The sequence below is a fragment of the Lemur catta genome, chromosome 8 (assembly GCF_020740605.2).
Source record: "Lemur catta isolate mLemCat1 chromosome 8, mLemCat1.pri, whole genome shotgun sequence".
Lineage (NCBI taxonomy): Eukaryota > Metazoa > Chordata > Mammalia > Primates > Lemuridae > Lemur > Lemur catta.
Genome location: NC_059135.1, coordinates 23,660,422 through 23,686,435, shown reverse-complemented (window position 1 = coordinate 23,686,435; position 26,014 = coordinate 23,660,422). Strand labels below are relative to the sequence as shown.

The following is a 26,014-nucleotide window of genomic DNA, read 5'->3' as shown; positions in this document are numbered from 1 at the left end:
GAGGCAGCAGGTTCTAAGAATGGCTTGAGGGCCATGTAGCTTTCTCTGAGCTACAAGAACAGGGTAGGAGACTGTTTATTTGTATGTATGTATATCTTCTTCCTAATAAATATCTGCACATTTGGCAGAATTGGGCAACTGCTTGTGCTTTCATTTTAACATACTCAGTAGCAAGGATATAACAGAGGGGGTATACAGCCCCTACCGCTAATCTCTGGAGGCCATTGACATTTACAAACACCCAACCAACCAACCAACCAAACCAAACCAAACCAAATAAAACCCAAGCAAACAAAAACCTGACAGTTGTTACCACCAGGCTGTACAGCAAAAGATCTAGTGAAAAAAAGGCTCTAGGTGTAGAAAGGATACATATGAAAGAGAAAATAATCCTCCTCTCCCATCCCCTACCCCACCACTTCCAAAGCTTGTGGTGAGAGGAGGGGAACACTTAACATTTAAAATGAAGAGGGCAGGATTAAATGATTTTAGTGATTAAAATTAGTTGATAGCTATGAAACAAAGACTGAGGAGAAGCTATGAAAGAGTCTTTAAGGGAACTTACTCCCCACTAGGAAAGACAGGTTTGAAAAACATGCCTAGTTACAGTTACCCAAAAAGTTAAACCTTTTTGTATTATGAAAATTTTTTCATTAAATTGAGGCATCTCAAATTAGTTAAATATGCAAATGCTAGCTCATGCATTTTTTTTGGGCTACAAATATAGGCAATAAACTCACAGTGGAACAGTGTTATCTTAGGAATAAGGTCACCAGGGTCAGAGGTTTCTTTCAATTTTCTAGTAATAATTTATTTTACCTTTTAAAAACATCAACAGGGCTATCTGGGTGATAGAATTATGGGCCATTTTGTTTTCTATTTCAATACCATATATGTGTTTGTACATACACACCCCCCTAATTTTTAAAAGAACTTAAAAATATTTATTAAGAAAAATTCTATTTTTTTCTCTCATTCCAGAACTGGAATCTCAGTAACATTGGGATCATAAAACAAAAGCTGTTTATTAGATACGAACTCAATTGTTAGAGTACACAGAATGAATGTCTCAGAGTTCTGATAAGAACCTACTTGTCAAGTTTTAATATAAATGTAACAACTTGTATAAAATTTAGTAAAAGCACTTTTGATTTACTTTGCAAATGAGATTCAAAGAACTATTCAAATAGGGAAGTTACTAAGAATTTTTTTTTAAACAAACACTGCTATGCGGAGGTACTACCCAGAACAATTATTGCTTTCACTCCAATGATGTCCCTACCAAAATAAAATGTTTGAACCATTGTATTAGAAAACATCATTCCTTTATTTGCCAGTCTTATGATCTGCGCTACCAGAAAGTCATGAGATATATTAACATTCTAATTATTTTGCAGCCAAACCCATTTGCATTAATACATTTCAAATACTTGAAAATAAAGTATTGCTCAGAGCATCTAATTAAAACAATACAGTTTAGAGTAATAAAGGAAATAGTCCATTTTTTGGGATTTGAATTCAAATCACTAAAATTCATTCGGTCTGATGATTACTAAAGGTAGGACTTTCAACTGTATGTTTTACATGCTATATTCTCAAGAAAAAAATGAAGAAATAGTACCATAATTTATCATAATGGTTATCATTGTTTTTAACAGAGGTGGGGATCTCGCTACATTGTCCAGGCTGTAGTTGAACTCCTGGCCTCAAGTGATCCTCCCACCTCAGCCACCTGAGTAGCTGAGATCACCGGCATGTACCACTCATAATGGTTATTTTATGTGTTTTCAGAAACTTTCAAATGCACAAACACATTGTTGCAGCTCCATTTATTTGTTTTGATATGTTGATATTAATAGCAACCCATCTTCAGAAGAGATAAGCAAGTCACTGAAATGTCACCGACAGAAGACTAAAGACAAAAACAAGACAGTTTTGTTCCACTCATAGCAATATTTCCTCAGGATATTACTGGGGAGAGCATTGTCAAAAGTTGTAACTTAAAAAAAAAAGTTTTTTACTGACTCATCACACTACAAAGAAGAGAGGTTATATTTCTTGATCAGAAAGCTAAAGTTCTTTGTCATTCTAAGTACTGGCCCCAAAGCACCATACATGTCAGGTTAGCCATCTAATTGGGTAAAAAACAGGCAATACACTCTATTTTGTGTTGTGGCACTAATTCTCCATGTAGAAGCAGGCTGCGGTATGTGTAAAAACAGACATTGATATATATCAGGCAGTAGTAGAAAGATCTGGCACTGTATATTGTCCTACCCTCCACTTGCTGGGCCATTTGCAGGACAATTTGAACATAAACACACACACGTGCACACTCCTTTTGGGGAGTATAGACGCCTCCAAGAAAAGCACAGACGCTCTCCCTACACTGAATATAATTTAGAGGTTTTATAAACCTGTGGAAGCCTTAAGATTCTCAGGGGCTAAAGGTTAAGAACCTCTACCATAGGAAAACACTGATTTGGTGAGAGTTTACGGGGGTTGAGTACACCAGTCTGTTATCAGCTTCGACAATGGTGCACTGTATTTCTGTTTGTACTGGAATTTGTGAATAGTTGCACAGGTTGACAGTATTTTTTAATTCTGTCTGCTTAACAGCCCATCATGTCAAAAAGACCAAGAGAATGCTGAAGGAAGAAAAAAGATTTTTTAATGAGGATTGGGAATTGCACAATTATCTTGTTTCTGCTAACGGTAAGATGATTTGCTTGCTTAGTGATACTGCAATATTAACATTAAAGAAATTCAATGCTCATCAGCATTATAACACTCAGAAGGACCACAAATATTTTAAATTAGAGGGAGAGGCACAAAAGGTTGTATTTGCAGAAATTAAAAGATAAAAAGCAAACACAACTCTTTCAAACAGCAATAAGACCTGGAAATAATGCTATGGAAGCAACTTATAAAGTAGCTTATATGCTCAGGAAAAAAAGGGAAGCCATTCAGTGATGTAGAAATTGTGAAAGAATGCATTGTTGAAGTTGTAGGATGCTTAGACCCCGGTAACGCTTTAAAGTACAAATGTATGGTTCTGCCTCTTTCAAGGACAACCATAACTGACTGGCAGCATGAATTAGCCTTCAACTTAACACAAAAAATTTATGCAATACTTCAAAAGGAAAATATATATTATTCAATTGCTTTGGATGAATCAACTGATACTACTGACTCGGGCCAGGTCATGACAGAAAATTTTCTTTGCCAGGACGAGTTACTCCCTTTGGGCACTCTTGCGAACAAAATAGGGGAGAATAGATATCTTCAATAACTTTCACAATAAATGTCATGAAGTTGGACTGCATTTGGTAAATTTTAGTGAGGGTATGTAGAGATGGCGTACCATCCATGAAAGGAAAACATGAAGGGTTTATTGCATACATAAAAAAAAGTATTAACAGATTCAAATGCTCTCATTTCTTTTCAGTGTATCTAACATCAGCAAAATCTCTGTGCTAAAGCTACTATTTTAAGTGACACTTAGCAACAAGTTATAAGTATTGTTAACTATATTGGTGCAAATGCAACATGGCATTATCAGTTTCGTAACATACTAAAGTTGAAAGATGAGGTAATCAGTGTGGATTTGCCATTATTATGCTAAAGTGCATTGGCTATCCCAGGGACAGGTGTTAGCCAAAGTTTTATCGCTGCAAGAACAGATAAATTTTATGAGAACAGAACCAGCAATGTGAATTATTGAAAGAAGATTTCTATTGGAATGTAGCATTTCTGTGTGATATGTCAAATCAAAATGGATATTTCTTTGCAAGGTAAAACTAAGTCTATATACAATATGTGGCAAAAAATCCAAGCATTTCAAAAAAAGCTATCTTTTTTTCAAAACACTTCTTCTTCAAAAGGAAATTTTGGATGAACATTTTCCCCAGGTAGCAAAGGTCACTGCTGAGCAGGATATTTGCAAATCATCTGAAGAATTCTCAGCTGTTATATACCTATTAATTGGAGAATACAATGAAAGGTTTGCTGACTCTGAGAATCATGACATCACACTCAAATTAGCATTTCAGCCTCACCTAGGTGATATTACCTTGGCATCTAAAGAACTACAGATAAAATTGAAGCTCTCAGTAGATGACCTTTTAAAGTCATTGTTTGATGCTAAGAAAGACCCAATTGAAATGTGGAAAAATGCAGTGGAATACCCATGCCTTCGGTAACATGCACGAAATACTTTTTTGCTTTTCAACCACTTATTGCTGTGAATCTACATTCTCCTACTAAACCCAAATCAAGATGCCCTTAAGATCACAAATGACTGATACCCATCTATAGGATCAACTGAAACTGTGGACCTCCATGCTGCAGCCAAATACTCAAATGCTGTCTAACCAAGGAGAGACTGTGCAGTCTTTCCTGAAAGAGAATCTTGCTTTCTTTTTACTAATAATACATAATACCAATGGCAATAAAATGTCAACATGAAAAACAACTAGGTTGAGTACTATACAACAAAGTCATTAAAAGGTTAACTTTAAAATTAACAAATAGTTTTCATTTTTTGAAATTATTAAGTACACAGTAGTTAGATTTTTACAAAATAATGTACATTTTTAAGTATCTAATTGAATGTGGCCGTATTTGATTATAGCTAAATTAATGCGGCCTTCCAACACAAAAAGGTTTCCCTACCCCTGTATTAGACTTTTGATGCTCTCAAAGGCCCTTTTGGTCACTTAAACTCAAAATTTTGATTTTGAAAGACCATTATATTAAGAAAACGCAGAAAAGGTAAGCTGGACTATGATGCTGGCAGTGGAGCACATACAGACACTACACAGAGAACTTCAGTATCTGTGATCTCTCTAAAGGGCTATGATATGAGAAAGAAAGTTTGGTAAAGAGTAAAACAGACAAGTAGGTTTATTACATAACTGATGATATTAAATAATTTTGGATTTCCTGAAACTGAGTTGAAAAGATTTATAGATTTTTTTCCTTTAAAAGGAAGGAGATGTGAAAGATGAAGCGAGCTCTGTAATTTAAAAATTATTCTTTTTTCACTGTTTTGCCATGAAATCCAAAAATTTGAAAAATCAAAGCCGCACCCACAAATAGTGTTTTCCTATTATAGCCACCTTCTATATATTTAACCTTAACAAGCCTATGGACTATAAATAAAATACTGATGAAATGTATTAAAATTTAAAAACATATAAATAACAAAACATCTTTATTACAAAATATCAAAAAAAGAATGAAATCTTAGCTTGCTCTTAAGAATGCTTTAATTTTAATAAACCAATATTAACATATAGTAGCATTTCCCAGAGTGTTTTTTTAGAATACGCCTTTAAGATGCCATGAAGAAAAAGGGTTTTCTAAACGTGTTTGGCAAATGCTGTTCCCTAAAGCTGGTGTGTTTCCCCCAGGTACATAAGCTACTGAAGACTGAGCTGCCATTAAAGATGCATATTTAATTTTAATTAGTGCTTAAACACAAACTCCAATCTGTCTGAATACACAAACCTTGTTTTCATTGAACACCTATTAACATTCCTCACATAGCAAACTATTACCATTTGGCTGTACATATTTTGGAAAAGGCTGGCACTGTATATAAAATATTGGGACCACATCAATTTAATTTGATGATACTTAAGAGTGATTCATTGAGTAAGAGTATCTTGTGGACATGGAAAGCAGATTTGTGGCCAATGGCTTTAAACTGGCTATGAAAAAAAATAAAAAGGTAGTTTCTGCGTTTCATATATAGGTGAGTGTGGAACAGTTTTTGTATTGGCTGATCTTATGTAAGTCAAATACTATGGAAGGAACACACTTTAAACTTTTTGGGAAGTCATTGTTTTGTTTCATTTGCCATTTTGATCAAGCTTGGTGACAGGTTTTATATTAAATGTTCCTCAGTCCTGGAGTAGAATGTTCAGTTCCTTCCTCTAGACACAGTAAGTCATGTGGTATTTATTTTTCAGTAACACTGTATAACCTCTGGCCTCAGATAGATGTAGCATAGGCATGTGTCGAAAAAGGTATTCTGAAGGATTACCTCAATTCAGGCAGTGATCTAATATAATGATTCACAAATCATTACAGGTTGAGCAAAAGACTCCTTGGACCACCCAGCCCCTTCTTTTGTTAACATTTCCAGTAGAAAAAGTCAGAATAGGAAAATATCATTGTATGGAACAAAACCAGGGGAGGAGGGAGACTTTCCATACATATGAGAAATAAAGAAGGTATAAATAATTCCTTCTTTAAATACAACATAATCATATCTTAAAAAGTACAGCAAACCTCTTGATGAAATATACACTACTACACAGTACAAGATTAACCAATGGATCCTCAACAAACTAAAATGCTGATGATAAGGCTATTCTAATATTAATTTATAAGAAAGAATACTGGGAATCAAAAACCATGGTCAACTCAGGGACAATCACTGGTTAATGTGCTGCTGGAGTTGTCACTCTGCATGTTAGTGTTCGCACACTCAGTGGGAGCCTAACAGCACTGCCTGCAGAATTGCATGGCAGCCAGATTTCTTAGAATTCTGAGAGTGCTCAATAAACTCTGGTAAGGCAACAATTGTGGTTTATCAGTACAAAAGTTTAGTAATTCTTCATAATTCAAAAGCTTCTAGTGGACCACCATGACTCATATTAAAAATGAAAATCTGGATTTGTGTGATATTGCCCCTGAGAAAGGCAGTTTTGAATCAGTTTGGGCTCCCTAAGGAGGCCTTTCCCAGCCCTCCAACAGGAAGTGAACACATTTCTTTGACTTACTGATCCTGGATAGCACCTTGGATTAGTAATTAAATGATTAGGCTTTTGATATCATTTATATTACTGAACTGATGTTTGATCTGGAACATGACTATGTCTTATATGTTGCAATAAAATAGGGATTATAATGGTTGTTCCTTAAGAATAACATTAGAATTGATTAAATGACAGTAGTAAGATTTATCTGCTGAGAGAAAAGTAAATTCACTAGAAGGGTCTTTGCCAATGCATGCAGAATGAATGCATAATGATGTCCAGACAATAACCCTCACAAAGAAACACGATTACCGTGTAATGCAGTCTTCTGCCTGCTTCTCGTTGTTCATCTTGTCATACAGCACAGCGGCCACTGCCAGGGGGCCTGCATCCCCACAAAGGAAGGTGATGGAACGTTTGGTCAAACAGTTCAGACTTTGCTTTACATAGCCATGTGCCATCTGTAGGTAGGCAGGGTCCCCAAACACATCATAGAGATGTAAGTAAAGCACAGCAATACCTGAACAAAAAAAAAAGTAAAGATGAGGAAAGGAAAGGGTAGTTATTTTATTATTTTGGTGTGTTCTTTACTCAGCAGTATTGATTTTTGCTAAGCTGTAACAAATCTGTAAATTATCTGGAAGTTTAGATAACTTTAGTTCTAGGCTCAGCTCTATCACTAAACAACTCTGAGAACAGGCATAGGCAAATCACTTACTTATCTTCAGTCTTTTCATCATTACCACTCTACTAAATAATAAAAACTCTAAGGCTTTGGCCAATATGATACACAGTCTATTACTAAGCTTTATTACTCTAGCTATTGTGTAAATGCATTATTCTTGATGGTTAAATGATAGGTCATCAAACTATGGTTCCAAATAAAGTCATCTATTTATGTGATGAATAATGATTTATTTAATTAATAATAAACATGAAATGTTTTGTTCTGGTGAGCCAAAGAAATTCAAACACTAGGTAATGAAAAACTCAATTTCTCTTTATGTAGAAGATAGGTTTTTGTATGAAAAGGTAGTGTAACCAAATCCTCTACCCCAATATCCTTCCAGGCAGGGATTATAAAAAAGTCATTTGACATTTGTGAAAATATATTCAATTCCTCCTTAACTTTTTTTCCTCTGTCAAGGACCCAGCTACTTTGGTAAGTATAATGTAAATGCTGTCAATGATTTTTGCCTTGGGCCTTACTTAATTTGCTTCTTATCCTACTCTTGAAGCTTACTATATATGTAATTCAGACGTTGTCTGCATGTCCTTATTTCAAATGCCTGTCGATAGAGCCTTTCCTCTGAAGCCAGCTGGTTGCAGAGCAGACTCAGAGATGTGGAGGAGGAAGCCTGCCTGCCTGCAGCATTTCCAGAAACCCATTTTTCCCATTAAAGTACATTTTCCATCTCATTTACCAGTTTTAGAAGACACAGAGCCTCTGTTTAAATCTAAATTAATAGAGCCAATCTCTTCACAGATTTCAATGCAGTAAAAATGCAGTCTGCAAAACTACTTTTCACTGCACTGAGGACAATTTTAAATTTAGAAAGTTTTCTCATATTGCACGGGTAATCTCCAAAGCTTTGTGCTACAGACAATTCAATTTCACATGTATATTAAGGCCAAATTTTCATTTCCTGCCAAAGTCAATAACCTTGTCTGCTTTTTCAAAGTGGCTTGGTGTTAGTAATTCTACAAGCTGATGATCAGATGCACCAATGCTTACGGTCTGTAGACAAGTGTACAAAACCACGTATGTGGGTAAGAAAAAAAAATTCTCCTTTTCACAAATGATCAATGTCAACAGCTTCTTCTAGAATTAGGTCCTTAATAGGCTTCATCGCCATCCATATCACGCATCTGCAGGCGATCTGTTTAAATTGTTACCCTTTCATTTTGCCCGCTTATTCCCAATGCTGCCTGAACTCCCCTAATTATGTAAGCACCAGAGGCAGATAATGACATGTCCGAGATCTGAGAAAATAAAAAGTGATTAAATACAAGCCCAATGATTGTTTTCCTTTTCAGACCTTTGTTTCTCATTTGCAACAATTCCTCTTGGCCTAAATATTTAACAAACAAAACCTATTAAAGATTGCAATTGTCAGGTTTGATGTATTTCTCATGGAAAACAGGTAATCATTTCTTGCAGGTCTCACAATATTACATCTGGATGAAAAAATTTTCTTTTCTTTTTCTTTTTGATCAGCCGAGGATTATCTTTTTAGTTTCTGGGAATCCACCACCTCAGGTTCCATTTCTCTCCTTCCTCTCATCTGGGCCTCAGTGTCTGCAGGTTTTGATAAGCAATCTTTTCCACATCACAGTTTACTGTGCCTATGATCCCTGTCACAAAACACTCATGGATGAAAAGGACTTTAAGTGATGAGTGCTGCTGCCAAGTAGAAAAATTTTTTTGCACATGCTTATTATAAATCAAGTCTCAGGTCAGGAAAATAAGACAAAATACCTAAGTCAAAGACATTTATACCTCATCAATATTTTATACCCTATGTGTCCTAATTTAATAATAGCGAAAATGGGGGAACAGCTTGTGGCCAAATGTCTTGAATCTGCTCCTTATGGTCCTCTGACCCTTGACCATATCCATGCATATGACATCACCTTTAAATAAATACCAAAGACTTAGGGATATCTGTCTGGCAAGGTGGGAAAGACACAACTTCAAAGGCTCTGTAGGAAAAATTCATCTAGTTCTTATGTATCCTCACAGGCCTGGCTTCAGTAAACTCTTTCAAATGTAATTTTTATTAAAATATATATGTTCTTCATGGAAAAAGTCTTATAGTACTGCAAGACTTAATATGTAAAACACCAATCCCCTGCCTCACCCTATTCCTGTCTCCCAGGGGCAACCACTTTCAATTATTTTAGCCATTTCCTCTAGTATTTGCCTCTATATTTCTAATGATATGTTTATGTGTTATCTCTCGATTTTTCTATTTCAGATATTTTTGACTGATATTCTACTCTGGAAGATGAGGATTTAACTCCTGTGATAGAAACTTCTAAATGGCTTCCCAAATGTATCTCCCTTTTTTCTCAACAATAATGCCCTGGATTTCACCTGGGCACAAGGCTGCCCAGAACAATCCTCTTCACAGCTGGGTACGGCCATGTGACTAAGTTCTGATCAATGGGATGTAGTGGGAGTAGAGGGGGCAACTTGGGAAAATGTTCTTGAAGGGAAGGGACCAGCCATTTCTTTCCCTTTCTGCTTTCTTCCTGGCTGGAATGTAGATGTGAGGATACAGTAGAAGCAGCCATTTTAGACCATGAGTTGGAAGCTCTGTGATGAGGTTGGTAAAGCATCAAGATCAAAGCAGCCTAGATCCCAACAACTACGAAGCTGCCACACCCTGGATTGCCTGTTTACACAAGAGAGAAATAAACTTCTGTTGTGTTAAAGCCACTATTATTTTAGATGTGTTGCTACATATCGGTAAGCCTGATCCTAAACAATACAGCTCCTTTCAAAGCTAGAGAAGTAGGCAGGAGCTAGATCATATAGGATCTCATAAGCCAGTTAAGGATTTGGGATTTCATTTGAAAAGCACCATTTTAAGCATGGGAAAAACATAGTTTAAAAAAAAAAAAAAATCACCATAACTGCACTGTAAGGCTTGAAAGGGAATGTGTGAAACAGTGGACGCAGGAAAAGCCGGGAGGAGGGTGCTTCAGGAGTAGGAGTGAGACATGGGGTGGGTGGTTGCGGTACAGATACAGTGAGAGTGAATTGGAAAGATATCTGTCTGGAAGGTAAAATCAACAGATCAACAGAGCCTGGTGGGCAATGACTCTGAAGGAGATGTGAAATGGCTCCTGGATGTCTAACTTCAATAAATCGTGTTGGAAAAACTAGATACCCACATACAGAAGAAGGAAATTGGACCCTTATCTCACACCATACACAAAATCAACTGAAAATGGATTAAAGAGTTAAACTTAAGACCAGAAACACAAAACTACTAGAAAAAAATAACAGAAAAAGCACACATCCAGACATATATATTACTCTGATCTTACAACTCCTGGAACTTGTTTGGTTCCTTTAGAACTTCGGTGTCTACAATGATAGCCTCTAGCCTTAAATGTCTATAGAAACTTAATTAAAAGTCAATAAACTTTAAAATTCAGTTTCTCAATCACACTAGGCTGCTGCAATGGACAGCAAAGTGTAACATTTCCATCACTGTAGAACGTTCTAAGGATAGCACTGCTCTGAAGACTAGGGATAGATGCCATTTTGTATAAGTAGTTCAGGAAGTTTAGGGCTGCCTCACAGTTCACCCCAGGAATTTCTTGGTCTTAGAATGTTGATGACTAATTTACTTGAAAGAAAACAGTATACTTGAGGACCAAATAAAACTCTGATGGAATAGGAATTGGCCCTGGCTGTAGTATGAAAGCTTTGGACTAGACTTTTGTATTTGTTTTCTGTAGATACTATTCTGGGATGAGGGTAAATTGTTAAGGGACACTTCTAAATCTGCAATTTCCTTCTCAGCTACTTATCCCCATTAGTACTATAAATACAGCCAGCTGTTGAGATGTAATTAATACCAAGCCTTTGTATTTCTGAGGGATCATTAGTCCTATTCATCTTGAGCAATCAAGACCTTTCTGTATCTCAAATGTATATAGAGATGATAAAAATCTTCACAGATACATGGACCTCTCAAAACACTTCTCTGTAATTTTGCATTCTAGAGATTATCCCTCAACACTTCTCATTTATTTTTTATCATTCATTTCATTCATTTATTACCAAACTACAGTAATATAAAAATCTTTGTACCATGGTACTTCAAATCTGCAAGGTATTTCCTTGCAGGTCAAGGGTGTTTAAAGAGTTCCTTCATGTACTCTGATAGGAAAAATTATGGTCAGATTTTAGATCTGCCAGGGTCACTGGAGGTGCTTAACTAATGCCCATTAGGCTTGCATGGTATGGAGACAGGAACTTTCTAAAAAAGGGACAGTTGGGTGTTCCAATCTAAGTTCAAATAAATTGTTCCCTGCTTGAAACTTTAAAAGCTCATCAAGGGAAATGTAAATTAAAACCACAATGAGATACCACCTTACCCTTGTAAGAATGGCCATTATTAAAAAGTCAAACAACAATAGGTATTGGCATGGATGTGGTGAAAAGGAAACACTTATACACTATTGGTGGGAATGTAAATAAGTACAGCCTCTATGGAAAACAGTACGGAGATTCCTCAAAGAACTAAAAGTACGTCTACCATTTGATCCAGTAATCCCACTACTGGGTATCTACCCAAAGGAAAAGAAATCATTATATCAAAAAGACACCTGTATCTGAATATTTATTGCAACACAATTCACAACTGCAAAGATATGGAATCAACCTGAGTGCCTATAAATTAATGAATGGATAAAGAAGATGTGGGGGGGGTATGTGTGTGTATGTGTGTGTATTTCACACACACCAGTACCCACGCACCCCATGGAATGGAACTAGAGACCATTATCCTAAGTGAAGTATCTCAGGAATGGAAAAACAAATACCACATGTTCTCACTTATAAGTGGGACCTAAACGATGGGTATATATGGTCATGAGGTGATATAGTGGACACTGGAAACTAAGAAAAGGGGAGGGTGGGGGTGAAGGATCAAAATTTACTTATTTGGTACAATGCACACTATTCTGGTCACAGGTACACTAAAAGCCATGACTTCACCATTATACAATTCATCCATGCAATAAAAAACACTTATACCCCTAAATCTATTGAAATAAAATAAAAAGCTTATCAATTATTATGTTTTCTTCCTTTCAGATTTATGGAAAAATAAGAAGTGAAAATATTCTCTGATTAACTCCATACAGTATGATCACCTGTCTTTCTGTTATCAGGTTGGTACTTTCTAATATGTTGTTTTGTAACTGTTTCTCAATTTTGTAAGTGAATGTTTGAGCACGTCCATTTCTGTTTCTTCAACAAAATTACAATTGTCTTTAGGGCAGGATTCCCACTCCTAGTCACTGTCCTTACTGTGCACAGTACTCTCCACAAAATCTTGATGTAAACACTCTGCATTGACTAGGACATCTGCTCAGTTGTCAGATTAAAGCTGAGCATCATGAGCTGCTGGCTTTCCAAATACTCCAGTACTTTTAATACAGGTACTCTGAGGAGGAACCTAGTCACAATTCTGCACCTGTCATTTAATAATATTGCCCCAAACAAGGGAGTGGGAAAGAAAACAAGGAGGGCAAGCAAGCACTCTGAAGATGTGTCTTCTTTTCTCCTTTATCTATTTTCAGAGTTGACTGCTCAACAGGAAAAGAGATTTAAAAAAAGACCAAGGCAACATTGTACTTTCCTCCTCCTTCTGTGCCCTGCAGCCCACTGACTATGGACTGGGCACTGGACTAAATGCTAAAGTTACTGGAATGAAAATGACAGACACAGCCCCAGCGTTCTTAGTGTTGTCTGTAAAAGTCAAATTGCTTAGATATGCCTTCTTTCCCCTCCATCATTCTTCTGATCTGTATTACAAACACTGTCATCCTACTTTCTGTGCTTCATCCAAGCACACTGGTGGCATCTAAACCTGAAACGGTTTCAAGCCTGTGTCTTCGTAGTTTAAGATAAACTACAATACAATGATATCGGCACTATATAAAGTACAGTCAGAAAGAAAGCACGTGACCATCTTGGCACATTGATCTATCTAGTGATCACTGTGAAGGGCTCTAATAAACATGGTGAAAATCTACCCTCTTGATTCTGTCCACTTGTCCTAACAGTGCTGGCTGGGAAGGACATGTGCATCTCTTGAAGGTGAAGGGCACTTGGCAGGGCTCAAATTAGACATTGAAATGCTGGCTCTGATGAAGAGCTACTTATAAGGAGATCAAATTGCAAAGAGAAGACTCCTGGCCTTTGAAAGTAATTCCTTTCAAATAAGTCTGGTGTCAGCGTTAACTAAGACCCACATGCTAAATCTGTAGCTCAAAGGCTATACATTTGGTAGATCAGAGCAACAGCATCTTAAAACGCTGTAATGACTTGCATTTAGAGCGCAAGTTAATATTACTCTAGGGATTATGCTGCACATCCTCTTATTTAAAATGTTATCTAATATTTGAAAAGAGGAAATATATGCCAATCTTAGCCTCATTAACTCTGAGTTGGTTATAGAAGATTAGGTCATGTCTTTCAGAGCTAAAGCCCCTAGAGTCCTGTGTGTATTTTTTTTTAAAGCATGAGCTGATCATCATTCCCCCTAGGAATTATCATAGTTAAGAGTGGAAAAAAATGAAATTAAATGAGAGCTAGCTCTTTCCTTCATTCTCTTTTAAGGACAGTAGAGAGATCAGCCATCCCTTGGGTTTACTTAACTTTTCTACTATGTTATCTGCAAGGAAAGCAATTCTTTTTTTTACTAAATGCTTATTTCTAACACAAGAACACTTCATCTGCTCATTTAGTCCTTTATAATAACAATTCCTCACCAGAGCTTTGTGCTTTCTATTTTATAAAGCACTTTAAAATTTTCTCCACCTAGAACCTACATCTACCTGGAACAAAATCCAGACCAGCTCCATGGCAGGTAGCATTATGTTCTCTGTTGGGTCCCCACAGATCTCTGGACACCACCGAGATCCACCCAGTAGCTGAGCATTGGATTTGATCTTAAGGGACTCTGTGTCTGCTATGTTTCTGCACTGTCTGCTGCTACGTGTATGGTCATACATAACAGCGCTTGATGGGGTATCTAGGTAAACAAAATGCTTCACCTGCTACCAAACCTGTGAGCATATACTGTAAAGAACTCGTGTAAATCTACTGGGAAAGGATTAAGGATAAAAATGAACAACTCAATGCTTATTATCATACATCAACATGACATACATCAATATTATGATGCATTACACTTCAATGTACTAAATTTTATAAAGGAGGATTTTAGTGAAAAGAACTGTTCACTCAAAATATCGCTTATTAACAGCTGCAAGAGCTACCAATTGATTTCAGACTACGGATGATAATTCACTTGAGAAGATCTTCAACAAGCCTTTTCAAATACAAGCAATTATGAAGAAAAGCTTCTGTCTTGGCTCAATTAATTTTCTATCCTGAAACCATGCTGAATATATTAATACAGGATTAGGAAGGGGGAAAACACCTTCTACAGAAGAATGCTAGAGATTTCATTTTTTTTAGCTGCAAATACCCATAAATCTTCCCAGGGTTTACTTTACTTCCAATCCTAAATAACTTTTTTCCATAGACTTTTATATAGTAATTACCCTTGCCTGTTTAATAAGTCTTGTTTTCTTCTTTCTTTCCGAATTCCTTTCATGCTTATTCTGATTTGTTTTTCAAATAAAACACTTAAACTTGACTTGTCATTGGCCATTTCTAAAAAAGTTTGTAATAGCCTGAGTATCATGTTGTCATTGCTTAAACTACTCTATCTTACAGCTTATTAGTAAATCTTTTTCACTTATAAAACGTATAGAATAAACCCAAATGCAGAGGTTGAGAGTAGAGCCAGGGTTGGTAGGATTGCACACTAACTTTGTCACTTACCAGCTGTGTGACCTTGAATGAGATACTCAGCCTTGTTTGGCTTCATTTTTCTCATTTGTGAAATGGGGACATGAATAATATCCATGCCACGAAGTTGTTTTTAAGTTTAGATCAGTAAATTAATGCAAAGCACTTAAAACAGTGCCTGGCAATTAACATTAGTTGTTAGTGTACATGCATATACACCCTTGCTCTTGTCATTCATATGTTAATCACAGTAACATTTTATTAACAGGAATTGTGTTTTAATCTTTACTCCTGTCCTTCAACAGTCAAATGATCCTGAAACTGCATACTAATGCTCCTCATTCCCTTGGGAACCAACATTGGTTCAATATATTTTATTATTAAATTCAGTGAGACAGCTGCAGGGTTTTAAAAATTCTTCCCTCCTTTCTTTCCTAGGGTCAGGGCATTTTACTTCTCTGATGTGAATTAAAAAAAAAAAAAAAAAGGTAAAAGCCAGGGATATAGCTTGTGAAATTGCACTATGATAACCCACAGGTGTAAATATGTATGGTGGAAATGATGTTTAGATTCTATTAAAAGACCATGTTAACCACTCTCATCATTGTATCATATCCTCCACTTCCATTTAAAAATAAAAGCCAAGATAATTTCAGTTATCAGCAAAACAGTTCGGAGAGTGTAAAGTGCTTCTAAAATAATTATTTGGCTCTTTTAAATTTCTGTTTAAACCTGTACATATCACTCTTACCAATGAAGCATTTTGTACACATGGATTATTTAGAATAATCCTATTCCAAATCCTAATCTTATCTGAACCAGCATTAACTATCAGATTATACCACATAGTATTGGAGAATGAACCATAATAAAATGAGATGATAAAGTTCCATCTAATTTTAATAATAATTTTCCAAAGCATAGATAACACACACAAGTGCTCTAGTAGAAATGCTAATAAGTATTCTCTCATCATTAGTCTCAATTTTTGTTGAAAAGATGGAAAATGGGGAAAAATTATAGGAGTCCAGTTTTTCAAGTACAGCTGAGCCTTGAACAACACAGGTTTGAACTACGTAGGTTCACTTATACACAGATTTTTTTCAATAAACATTCTAGAACATTTTTTTGAGATGTGTGACAATTGGAAAAAACTCACAGATGAACTGCATAGCCCAGAAAGATAAATTTAAGAAAAAGGTATGTCATGAATGCATAAAACTTATGTAGATACTAGTCTATTTTATCATTTACTATCATAAAATATACACAAATCTATTACAAAGAATTAAAACTTATCAAAACTTATGCATACAAACACAGACCATACATGTCACCATTCACAGTCAAGAGAAATATAAACACATTAAAGATGCAGTATTAAATCATAAATGTGTAAATTAACATGCTGCACTATTATAATAATTTCATAGCCACCATCTCTTGCTATTGCAGTGAGCTCCAGTGTCGTGTGTGAGTATCTGCTTAAAATACCATGTGATGCCAGTCATTTCTGCGTAAGCAGTTCATCTCTCCAATAAATCGCACATTATAAAAAAAAAATGATCTCTCTTGGTTCTCAGGTATTTTTAATCATATTTAGTGCAATACTGTAACCTTGAATAACACCATGGGACCCGTACAAAGTACTAGTGATGCTGGAAGTGCTCCCAAGAAGCAGAGAAAAGTGACAACAAGAAAAAGTTGAACTACTTGGTAAGTGCTGTAGATTGAGGTCTGGAGCTATGGTTGTCTGCCATTTAAAGATTAATGAATCCAGCGTAAGGACCATTGTAAAAAAAGAAAAAAATTTGTGATGCCATTGCAGCAGCTATACTAACAGGTGTAAAAACCTTACACTTTTAGCACAGTATGTTTTTATCTCATACTGAAAATGTAGCTTTTATATCAGTGCAGGATTGCAATAAGAAAGGCATACCTATAGACTCAATATGACTCAAGAAAAATCAAAGTCATTTTATGACATCTTAAAGCAAAAGGAAAGTGAAGGATCTAAAGCTGGAGAATTTAATGCCAGCAAAGGATGGTTTGATGATTTTAGAATAAGTTTAGCTTAAAAAATGGCAAGATAGTAAGAGAAGCAGCTCTGCCACCTACGATGCAGCAGATGAGGTTCCCAGATGCCATTAAGAAAACCACTGAGGATAAAGGATGTCTGCCCAAACAGGTTTTTAATGCAGACAAAAGTGCCCTATTCTGGACAAAAAAAAAAAAAAAAAAAAGCCAGAAATGACATTTATTAGTAAGGAAGAGAAGCAAACACTAGGATTTAAGGCAGGGAGGGATAGGCTAACTCTACTGTTCTATGCAAATGAAGTCAGGTTTATGATCAGGACTATCCTCATCTATTAATATAAAGCTGCTAACCCCTGAGTCTTGATGGGAAAAGACAAACAACAGCTGGCAGTCTTTTGGTTGCCTGAGAAGGCTTAGACAAGAATCTTTTTCCTGAATTAGTTTCATCGATGCTTTGTCCTGGAAGTTAGGAAATATCTTGCCAGTAAGGGACTGCCTTTTAAAGTTCTTCCTATATTAGACAATGCCCCTGGCCGCCTGTGTCAAAGTGGTCCACTTGCCCCCAAACACATTAGCAACAAGAGAAAACAATAAGTATTTATAAAATATGGCCCAAAATTTGGGGCTGATCAAAGTTAAAAAAATATAATGCCTCTTTCCTGAAAACTATCACTTTTTGAAAAATAACATGGACACAAAGTAACATACAAATCTACACACAGTTATATAAACATTGCTTTGATATACACCACCAAATATTTGTGTTTTTTGTAAATGCATTTTTTGGTAATAAAATTAGTTATGACTAGATGATGGTAAGGTATAGAAGGTATAGGAGGAGGAGAAAGTAATAACATGGTGATTTTCTGTGGTAAAATCATGTTTAGTTTCTTATGCAATTCAGAGCTTTATGTTAGTCAGACTGTCTGAACACTGGCACAGGCAACATTTTACTTATCAAAACACTGGTGGAGACAGTCTATTTTATGTGGGAATTATGGCTTTTTAACAGTGTTTGATTAGAAGACATTGGAACCTTGCCTTGAAAGCCATTAGCAAATTTATCTAGAAGACTTTACGCTACCTCATAAAACAACCAGCCGCTGAAGAGATCCTAAACTGCTTAGTGTGCCAATTTGCTTCAGAAACTGGCCATATAAGCTGCTTTCAGGAGCTAGCAATGAGTAGCATAGATACTTAAGGATAAAAGGTTGAAGGATATTGGCACTCAAAGGAGATGATGCCGGAAACCCTACAGAGCCAAAAAATTTAACCAAACTTGCATTTTACTTTGGAGTGAAATTTCTTTTCTATTTCCAAGGGAAAGCTTTACTTTTGGTGTCTCAACTAGCAAAAGCAATACAAGGGTCTCACTGATAACTTTTCCTAACGCTGTCAAACTATTAATTCCAACTTGAAATCAATCCCCACTTCTTTTCCTCCTAAAACAGAGTACCTTAGAATAAGTAATAATAAAAGCTCATCTGTACAGGTGATTGAAAGATTTACGTAATTCTTTTGTAAGCAGTCCTGCAATTAAGACTTAGCAATCTATTTCTGTCCTTTTTTGGGCCAGGAATGACAAAATAATAGAAACACAAAATATACTCGGGAAAGATCTATAAGCCTGAGTCTTAGTTATCATTGCAATGTGACAATCAAGAGGAAAGCTCAAGACAACCATGCATTGTACTAGTCCTGTTTTGTTCAAATCCTGGTAATTGTAAGAATAGAAATGTTCACTGATGACATTAACCTGACAATTACACCACACCTATAACACAGTAGATAATAAATGACAGCTGTTAAAACTTCCTTCTTGAAGCCAAATACTTTCATTTTATTCACATCTTAACATTTCTTGTGATAAGCTTCTAAAATCCATAAAAATCATAAAACTGAACTATAAAAGGGATGGCCCAGTATTATCTAGGCCATTCTTCTTATTTTATAAAATACTGACCTTAAACATCCCTGAGATTATAATTTTATTGATTTTATCTGCCTTCCCTATCCTTGTAAGAAAAAAATAGAATCACGGGTCATTATAGGTTAAGTATCCCTTATCTGAAATGCTTGGGGCCAAAGGTGTTTTGGATTTCAAATTTTGGGGGGGATTTTGGAATATTTGCCTTATACTTACTAGTTAACATCCCAAATCTGAAAATCTGAAATCTTGAGATGCTCCAATGAACATTTCCTTTGAGTGTCATGTTGGTGCTCAAAGTTTGAGATTTTGGAACATTGTGTATTTCAGATTTTTGTACTTGGGATGTTCAACCTGTGTTAAAGATAATTGCCAAGAGATTGCTTTTAGTAAATTTCTCTCATAAAGAAGCTTTCAAACTGCAGATCATAGACCACCATCTGCATCAGGACCACTGAAGCTTGTAAAATGCAAAATTCCTATGTCCTGCTTAAGACCCACTGAATCAGATCTCTGCTACAAGGCCCAGAAACCTGCATTTTTATGACAAGCACCACTGCTTTAAAATCAAATTCTAATTTCTTACATTGCAAACTTCTTCCTCCTTGACCACTCATCAAAGTAAATGGGAAACACTGAGTCTCTAGACTATGCTTTCTTCAAGCAGATTATAAAGCTGTCTTTTTGTCTCTCTACAGTTGGCAAACTAACCACAGTTCTTCAACTTTCTTTGATTTCTCTCTCACCTTTTTGACACCAATGGTGTTTCTTTCCAAACCTTCTCCAACCTATCTATGATTGAGATTGACAATACAGCAAACGCAAACCAACCAGCAATTATCATATGGAAAGATTAGTTCATGGAATCAATACTTTACCCTGTGTTCCTGTACAGATCCCTGTTATGGGTAACTATTTAAAAAATGATGCTTCTGGATATACTTTATTTCCTAAGGATAAATCCTCCCTCCCTCTGTTTCAGGCACTGTATTTTGGAATTCTTCCCAACTCTTTCCCCTGAAATTCCACTTCCAAATTAACTATGTCAATTTTTCTTCTCACAAGTATGGCAACCATCCAAATATCAAGCATGAATTACATGAATATGCTTAGCATGCCCTAAGTTGAAGGCACTATTAAAAATCCAGAAGATACCATGCTGGGTTGAGAGCACACCAATCTCCCAGAAGCAATTACTCATATGCAGAGCAGGAAGCATTTGAGCATGTACCAGTCAGATAGCTCTTGAAAAAGTAATGCTTTGGCTCTCACGTATGATGCTTATGCCAGCTCACAGTCAGCACTTCATACCTGCCCAGCCCGTGTAACCAGTGCCATCTCGAGGGTCTGCTGATTTTAGGCCTCTTTCCATTTGGTGAAGAAGTTCCCGAATCTTGTTGGTCAAGCGCTGTGAGAACTCAGGAGTCAGCTGTAGGGATTAAGGGAAAAGAAATATCAAAAAAATATGGGCTACCCAACTTCTTGGACTATATCCTATCAAAGATAGGAAGGTATTTCATTTCCACTTAGACCACATTTTTCTGCCTGGGAGAACTGGACAATTTATTATCCAAAGAACAACAGCATATTAACAAAAAATACTTCTATTATTTTTCTACTCAAGGCAAGAAACACTGTTGTAACTTAAATGTTTTACATAAAATTTTTAGTTAAATACTAAAACAGACTGCCAATGATAAACTGTCTCACAGTAATTTCCCACCTAATAGAGATCATCTATTATTTAAACCAATATTTATTATTATAATAAAAAGTTATTTTATTAAATTAAGCACAAATCAGAAGATGTTTGTTGCTTTCAAGGCATTGCATTTTTAATATTCAAGCAGTAGCAATGTTAATCCTTTAAAGAAATATTCTAATTGTTCTTGTTATTAAAAAAATGGACAGTTATTTATATTTTTTCTTTTTTGTCTCTCTTACCACCATTTTCACCATGCAAATGGACAGTTATTTTTTAAAAACTAAAGGAGTACAAGAAAAGCAAAACAAATTCACATATATCAGAAGCCTCAAGTGGAGTGGAAAGAATGTCAAACCCAGCTATCACAAACCTATGCCCAGTGCCCGGCAAAGGGTAGGGGCTTCATTAAATATTTCTTGGTGACTGAGCCTGGCTACATCATTACCCACTATTAGCAGAGTGATATTGCTCAACTAGTAACTTCTTCATGCTTCAATTACCTCCATATTGTCAGGATAATAATACCTGTCCCACCAATTTCAAAAGATACTTTGAGGATTAAATGAGATCGTGTGTCACAGGTCTTTCCCATTCAGGGATGTAAGTGCTGACATTTTTACTATTCTTCAGTAGCCCACTATTCTTACTTATGACAAGTAAGAATTGGATATGGACTGAAAGTACACTAAGGCTGGAGTTCTGGGGTGAATAACACTCACATGAAGGCCCAGAGATGCTGAACAACCTATGAGGCCCAAACAATCATTACGTTATTCTTCCTAAAGACAAGTGAAAAATATTTTTAAAGTATTATATACACTGAATCATCAAGTGTCTTAAAAGGTCACTTTAATGTAATCCCTCAATAATTTCAGGAACTTGCTGTGATTCCGTGACTCAGACTTCACAAAGCAATAAAATTTCTAAATAATGTGGGGGGAACATTACAAGGGTACATTTTATTTTACCATGTATGGATTATAGAAACAAACCTAACCACCACCTGCTAGCAATAGAATCTCCTTTTTAAAAATGGGCATCTTAACACTGAGAAAAGAAAGAAGGCAGTATCAAAATTAATAATAATTTAAGAAGACATTAAGATTCACTTCTGAGGAGCATTGCTGATAAGGCAAATTAGACTCTCAATCTTAAGTGGATTATTTTTTATAAAGCACCACTATGATCCCTTAATTTCACACTCTAAAGCAGAAACCATATTGTTTGACAGACACATTCCCGTTATTTAACAATATCTGCCAAGAAGTTAAGATTTCAACAAGATTTGAAAATATATTTAGTAAGAAAAAATATGCTTCAATGTTAATATAAAAGGTCTATAAATCTCAACTAGATAGAAGAGTGAGAACATGTCATCTTCTGTACATAGATCATGTATAATTTATCATCTTGCCTGGCCTTCAAGAGACCAAGAATAATGAGAACACCTCAGCCTCAGGAAGGGAAGTTACTTTCTGTTTGGCATATAGTGCATTTAATAAAGGTGACCTGCCTGAGATTATTGATTGCTTGTGGTAGACTACCAAATTATTCAAACTCTAGCAATAACTTGAGAAGTCTCTAAAAGCCTGATAGATGCCAGAAAACAGACCAGTTCCTTACTGAAATCTTTGTGTTAACAAATTAAGGAGGACAGCGCTCCAGGGTGTTTAAAATTAATTTTAAAACTGGTATGCAAATTTCTGTCTAGGATGTCTAAAAACTCTGTTAGGCAATAAATTACATTATTATTTTGGGGCTAGGGTTTAAATTTATGAGTTTTTTCCCCTTAGAAATAAAGGGTTAAATTCATAAAAACACTGAATTTATAAACAGCCTAAATAGTGAGCTACATTTTATTGAAGGCCTCTATCGTTAGAACACGTCCTCAAGTATTTTTTTGCCAAGTTAGCATGAAGCAGCATGTCCTCCTCCAACAAGACAAGACATATATTTCGGCCTCAGAATTTGCAGAGCTAGGCAGAAGTCGGGCCCAAGTAGCTAAAGGGAATCCATCTGACCTCGTCTCAAAATCATTATAAAAAGTTTCGTTTGGGCAGCTCAATCTTGGTCTTAAAATAATCAGATTGACTCTAACTCCATATATATTTTGGTAGCCTTCTACCCTACACCTCTTCATCATCTTTATTCCCTCTTATCTGCGTTACTGACCCAAGTTAATATGTAATGACTAGTGTTTTAAGGAGAAAACAGATCGACCCACATAGTTAACTTGACAGATACGAAATCGGTAAGGCCATTATATCATACATGAAATGTGTTTTGTATGACTGACAAGTTTCAAAGAAATAACCAAGTAAAAATTTTTTTAAAAGTGTGTGCACCCTTACAATCTAACTCATTCTTAGGATTTCTCAAAACTAGGTATTCTGAAGAAGAACTGTATTCCCTCTTAATATGTTCACCCAAAGAGGCATGAGAAAACACAGGCCTCTGGTATCTCACATCCAGGTTCGCGTTTGCACAGTGGCTTGTGATGTGCTTACCAGTTTAATTTATTAGGTTTTTTTTTTCCCCAAAAATCAAATTAGTAATTAAAACTGTGGGGATGACCTGTAAATAGTGGCAATGGTACAAATTTCAGGTCTCCCATGTCCCCAAATTCTCCTAACGCCATCAGTTTAAAGATGTCCTTACCACAAACCACAGTTTAGCCATTACCCTGCCCATACTTGCATACAATCATAAAGGAATAAAATAGCACGTGTGAATACTGTTAGGACTCCTCAACTCACCAGACTGAAAATGCAAACTGCAAGGTAAACTACATATCCGTCAATTTTTATAAATTACCAATGATTGAGGTTGTTTCTTCAATTATGATAATATAAATGACTCATCTCATTGATATTCAACATTATGCTAGAGTTCAAATTGTATATTTTAACATGTACTTTACGTATTTAAACATATCCTACATATTTCTCCTCAAGTCATATATTCTTCAAAAGGGGGTGTTCATCGCTTTCTTTCAGGCAAAACTGAGCTCCCTTCCAGTCACTGTGGAGAGGCAGGGATGCAGGCAGGTATATCCCAAACTCACCCTCCCGGCAGCATCAAAGTAGCCTTCGGCCAGGGATTTGTTATAATCAGCATAAGGATTCGGGAAGGCCCTTTGAGCCATGACGCCGGATGCGAGCCTGCAGAACAGGGGAAAAAGAGAACCTAGGTTGAGACAGGGGCCTCGGCCGAGTTGTGAGGGCGGCGGCCGGCGCCCAGGCAATGCCTTCCCTCCAGCTCCGGGGACTTCGGGCGGTCTTGGCGGTCCGAGTGGACCTCGGGCCCACTGCGGCCCAGTCGCTAGGGCGCGGCACCTTCCCGTAAAGGCTGCCAGGGCCCGGAACCCACCGGGAGGAAGGGGACCCGTTTTGCACCCCCACGTTCCCACGTTAGCGGTACGAAGCAAGCGTGGCTCCTGCGTTTTGCAGCCCCCCTTGGCCCTGGCCGCTCAGCCCGCAGCCTCGGACAGTAACGGAAGCGGCGCTTTCACCGCCTACTTCCTGCCGGGAGGACCAACCGGAGCCTTCGCCGCCCCGAGGGCCCGCCCTTGTCAATTACAGTTTGTTAAAGAAACAGGAGCGGGATTGCCGAGGGGTCGGAAGGGGGAATGAAATCCGTGGGTAGCAGAAATGAAGGCATGTCTTAGAATAACGTGCACGTTGAGCCCAATATTTCCTACCCTTCTTTATTTTTTTTAGAAAAGCAAATTCAAGTCCAGATTCATAAGAATTAGAAGTTTTCCTACCTGGAGAAGAAAAAGAAGACTGCTTTGAGATCTGAACGTATTGGTATTCCTCCTGCTCGGGGCTAAATAAAATTGAGGAGGATAATGTCCCTTCAGGGACTTTCCAAACGTTTTCTTTCATTTCTTAAAAAACAGAAAGGAACAAAACAAAAGCGCTACTGCCACCACTATCAACAACAACAAAAACCAGGATATATTGATGAGAGGAATAACTTGTCTTTTGGGGATAATGTATACGCAAAGGCACTTGAGAGGCGATGTGAGACAAGGTGTCAAATAGCAATTGAAAAAACTCCCGGGAAAACACAGGAAAACAGAAATCACGGCTCTTAAGAAATTTAATCTGCTCCTTAGCCTAAATTAGACTATAATACTGGATACTGAAGCCCTTTAAAAAAATATTGAAGACCAGCAGAGCAGGAGAGCCACAACATTGAAATTCAATGTTTAACAGTCCCCATTATCTGAACATTTTTCTTTTCATTTAAACTTAAATCCCACCTGGTACACATTTGGCCCATTCTGTTGCTTGGAGAATTTCGGAGCTCAGTCAAAAAGCCACCGTCGGTCTCTTCTTTTCCTTCCCTCTTGTTTCAGTGAAGGATGCTAGTCCCAGGCTTCCAATGGCTGAAGCTCAATCCCCATCCTACTCACTATGTCCTTGGCCTAAGTTTGTCCTTCTGTGGTTGACATCCCAAACTCTACTTCGAATCCTACCACCCCCACCCTCCGTTTGTTTTTTTTAAACTGTTGCCCTTCTAAGAAACTTATTAGCTCCTTTCTTTTCCTCACCAAATTCATGAAGACTTAGTAGAGGCCCTTGGTGAATATTAGATTGGATATCCTTCATTTTTAAAAATTGAGTGTTATGGAGGAGCAACTCATTAGAGAGAAAAGGAAAAGAAGTGAGAGGCATTTTATCAATTTTTTTTCTTTAATTAATAAAGGCTTCCTGTTTATCCCACTCATAGTCTTGATATAAGTAATTAAAGTTAGTGTGATATTTAAGTGAATTAATGACTTCTAGAGGGAGTGTGGCATCATAACATAACATCTGAGTAGATTGTGCTTGAGCAGAATTGAAACAAGATTGGAAAAGGAAGCTGGGAGGGGAGTAAGGAAATAGGGAGTGAGGGAAGAAAAAAGCAGCTTGGTCAGTTTGAAGGGTGGCCTCCCCAAAACCAAAGAAGTACCCTTTACAAGGATAAGGTAATGAGATGGCACAGGCGTTCTCAGCCTCGCAGCA

At 36.7% G+C, this 26,014-nt stretch overlaps 1 protein-coding gene across 2 annotated transcripts in view; it reads right to left on the bottom strand.

The window, feature by feature from the left end:
• LANCL1 (LanC like 1) overlaps positions 1 to 24,522 on the bottom strand; it is a 36,799-nt gene extending 12,277 nt beyond the window's left edge. The window contains exons 1-4 of one of the 2 annotated variants that reach the window (XM_045560352.1): positions 24,372 to 24,522; positions 24,067 to 24,163; positions 20,609 to 20,726; positions 7,080 to 7,287 (exon numbers count right to left, since the gene is read on the bottom strand). In XM_045560352.1, coding sequence (XP_045416308.1) covers positions 7,080 to 7,287; positions 20,609 to 20,726; positions 24,067 to 24,147 — 407 coding nt within the window. In that variant the 5' untranslated portion in view covers positions 24,148 to 24,163; positions 24,372 to 24,522. Of the gene's footprint in view, positions 1 to 7,079; positions 7,288 to 20,608; positions 20,727 to 24,066 lie in introns of both variants that reach the window. The other variant, XM_045560351.1, reaches the window with a different exon arrangement.
• Between the last annotated feature and the right edge of the window lie 1,492 nt (positions 24,523 to 26,014).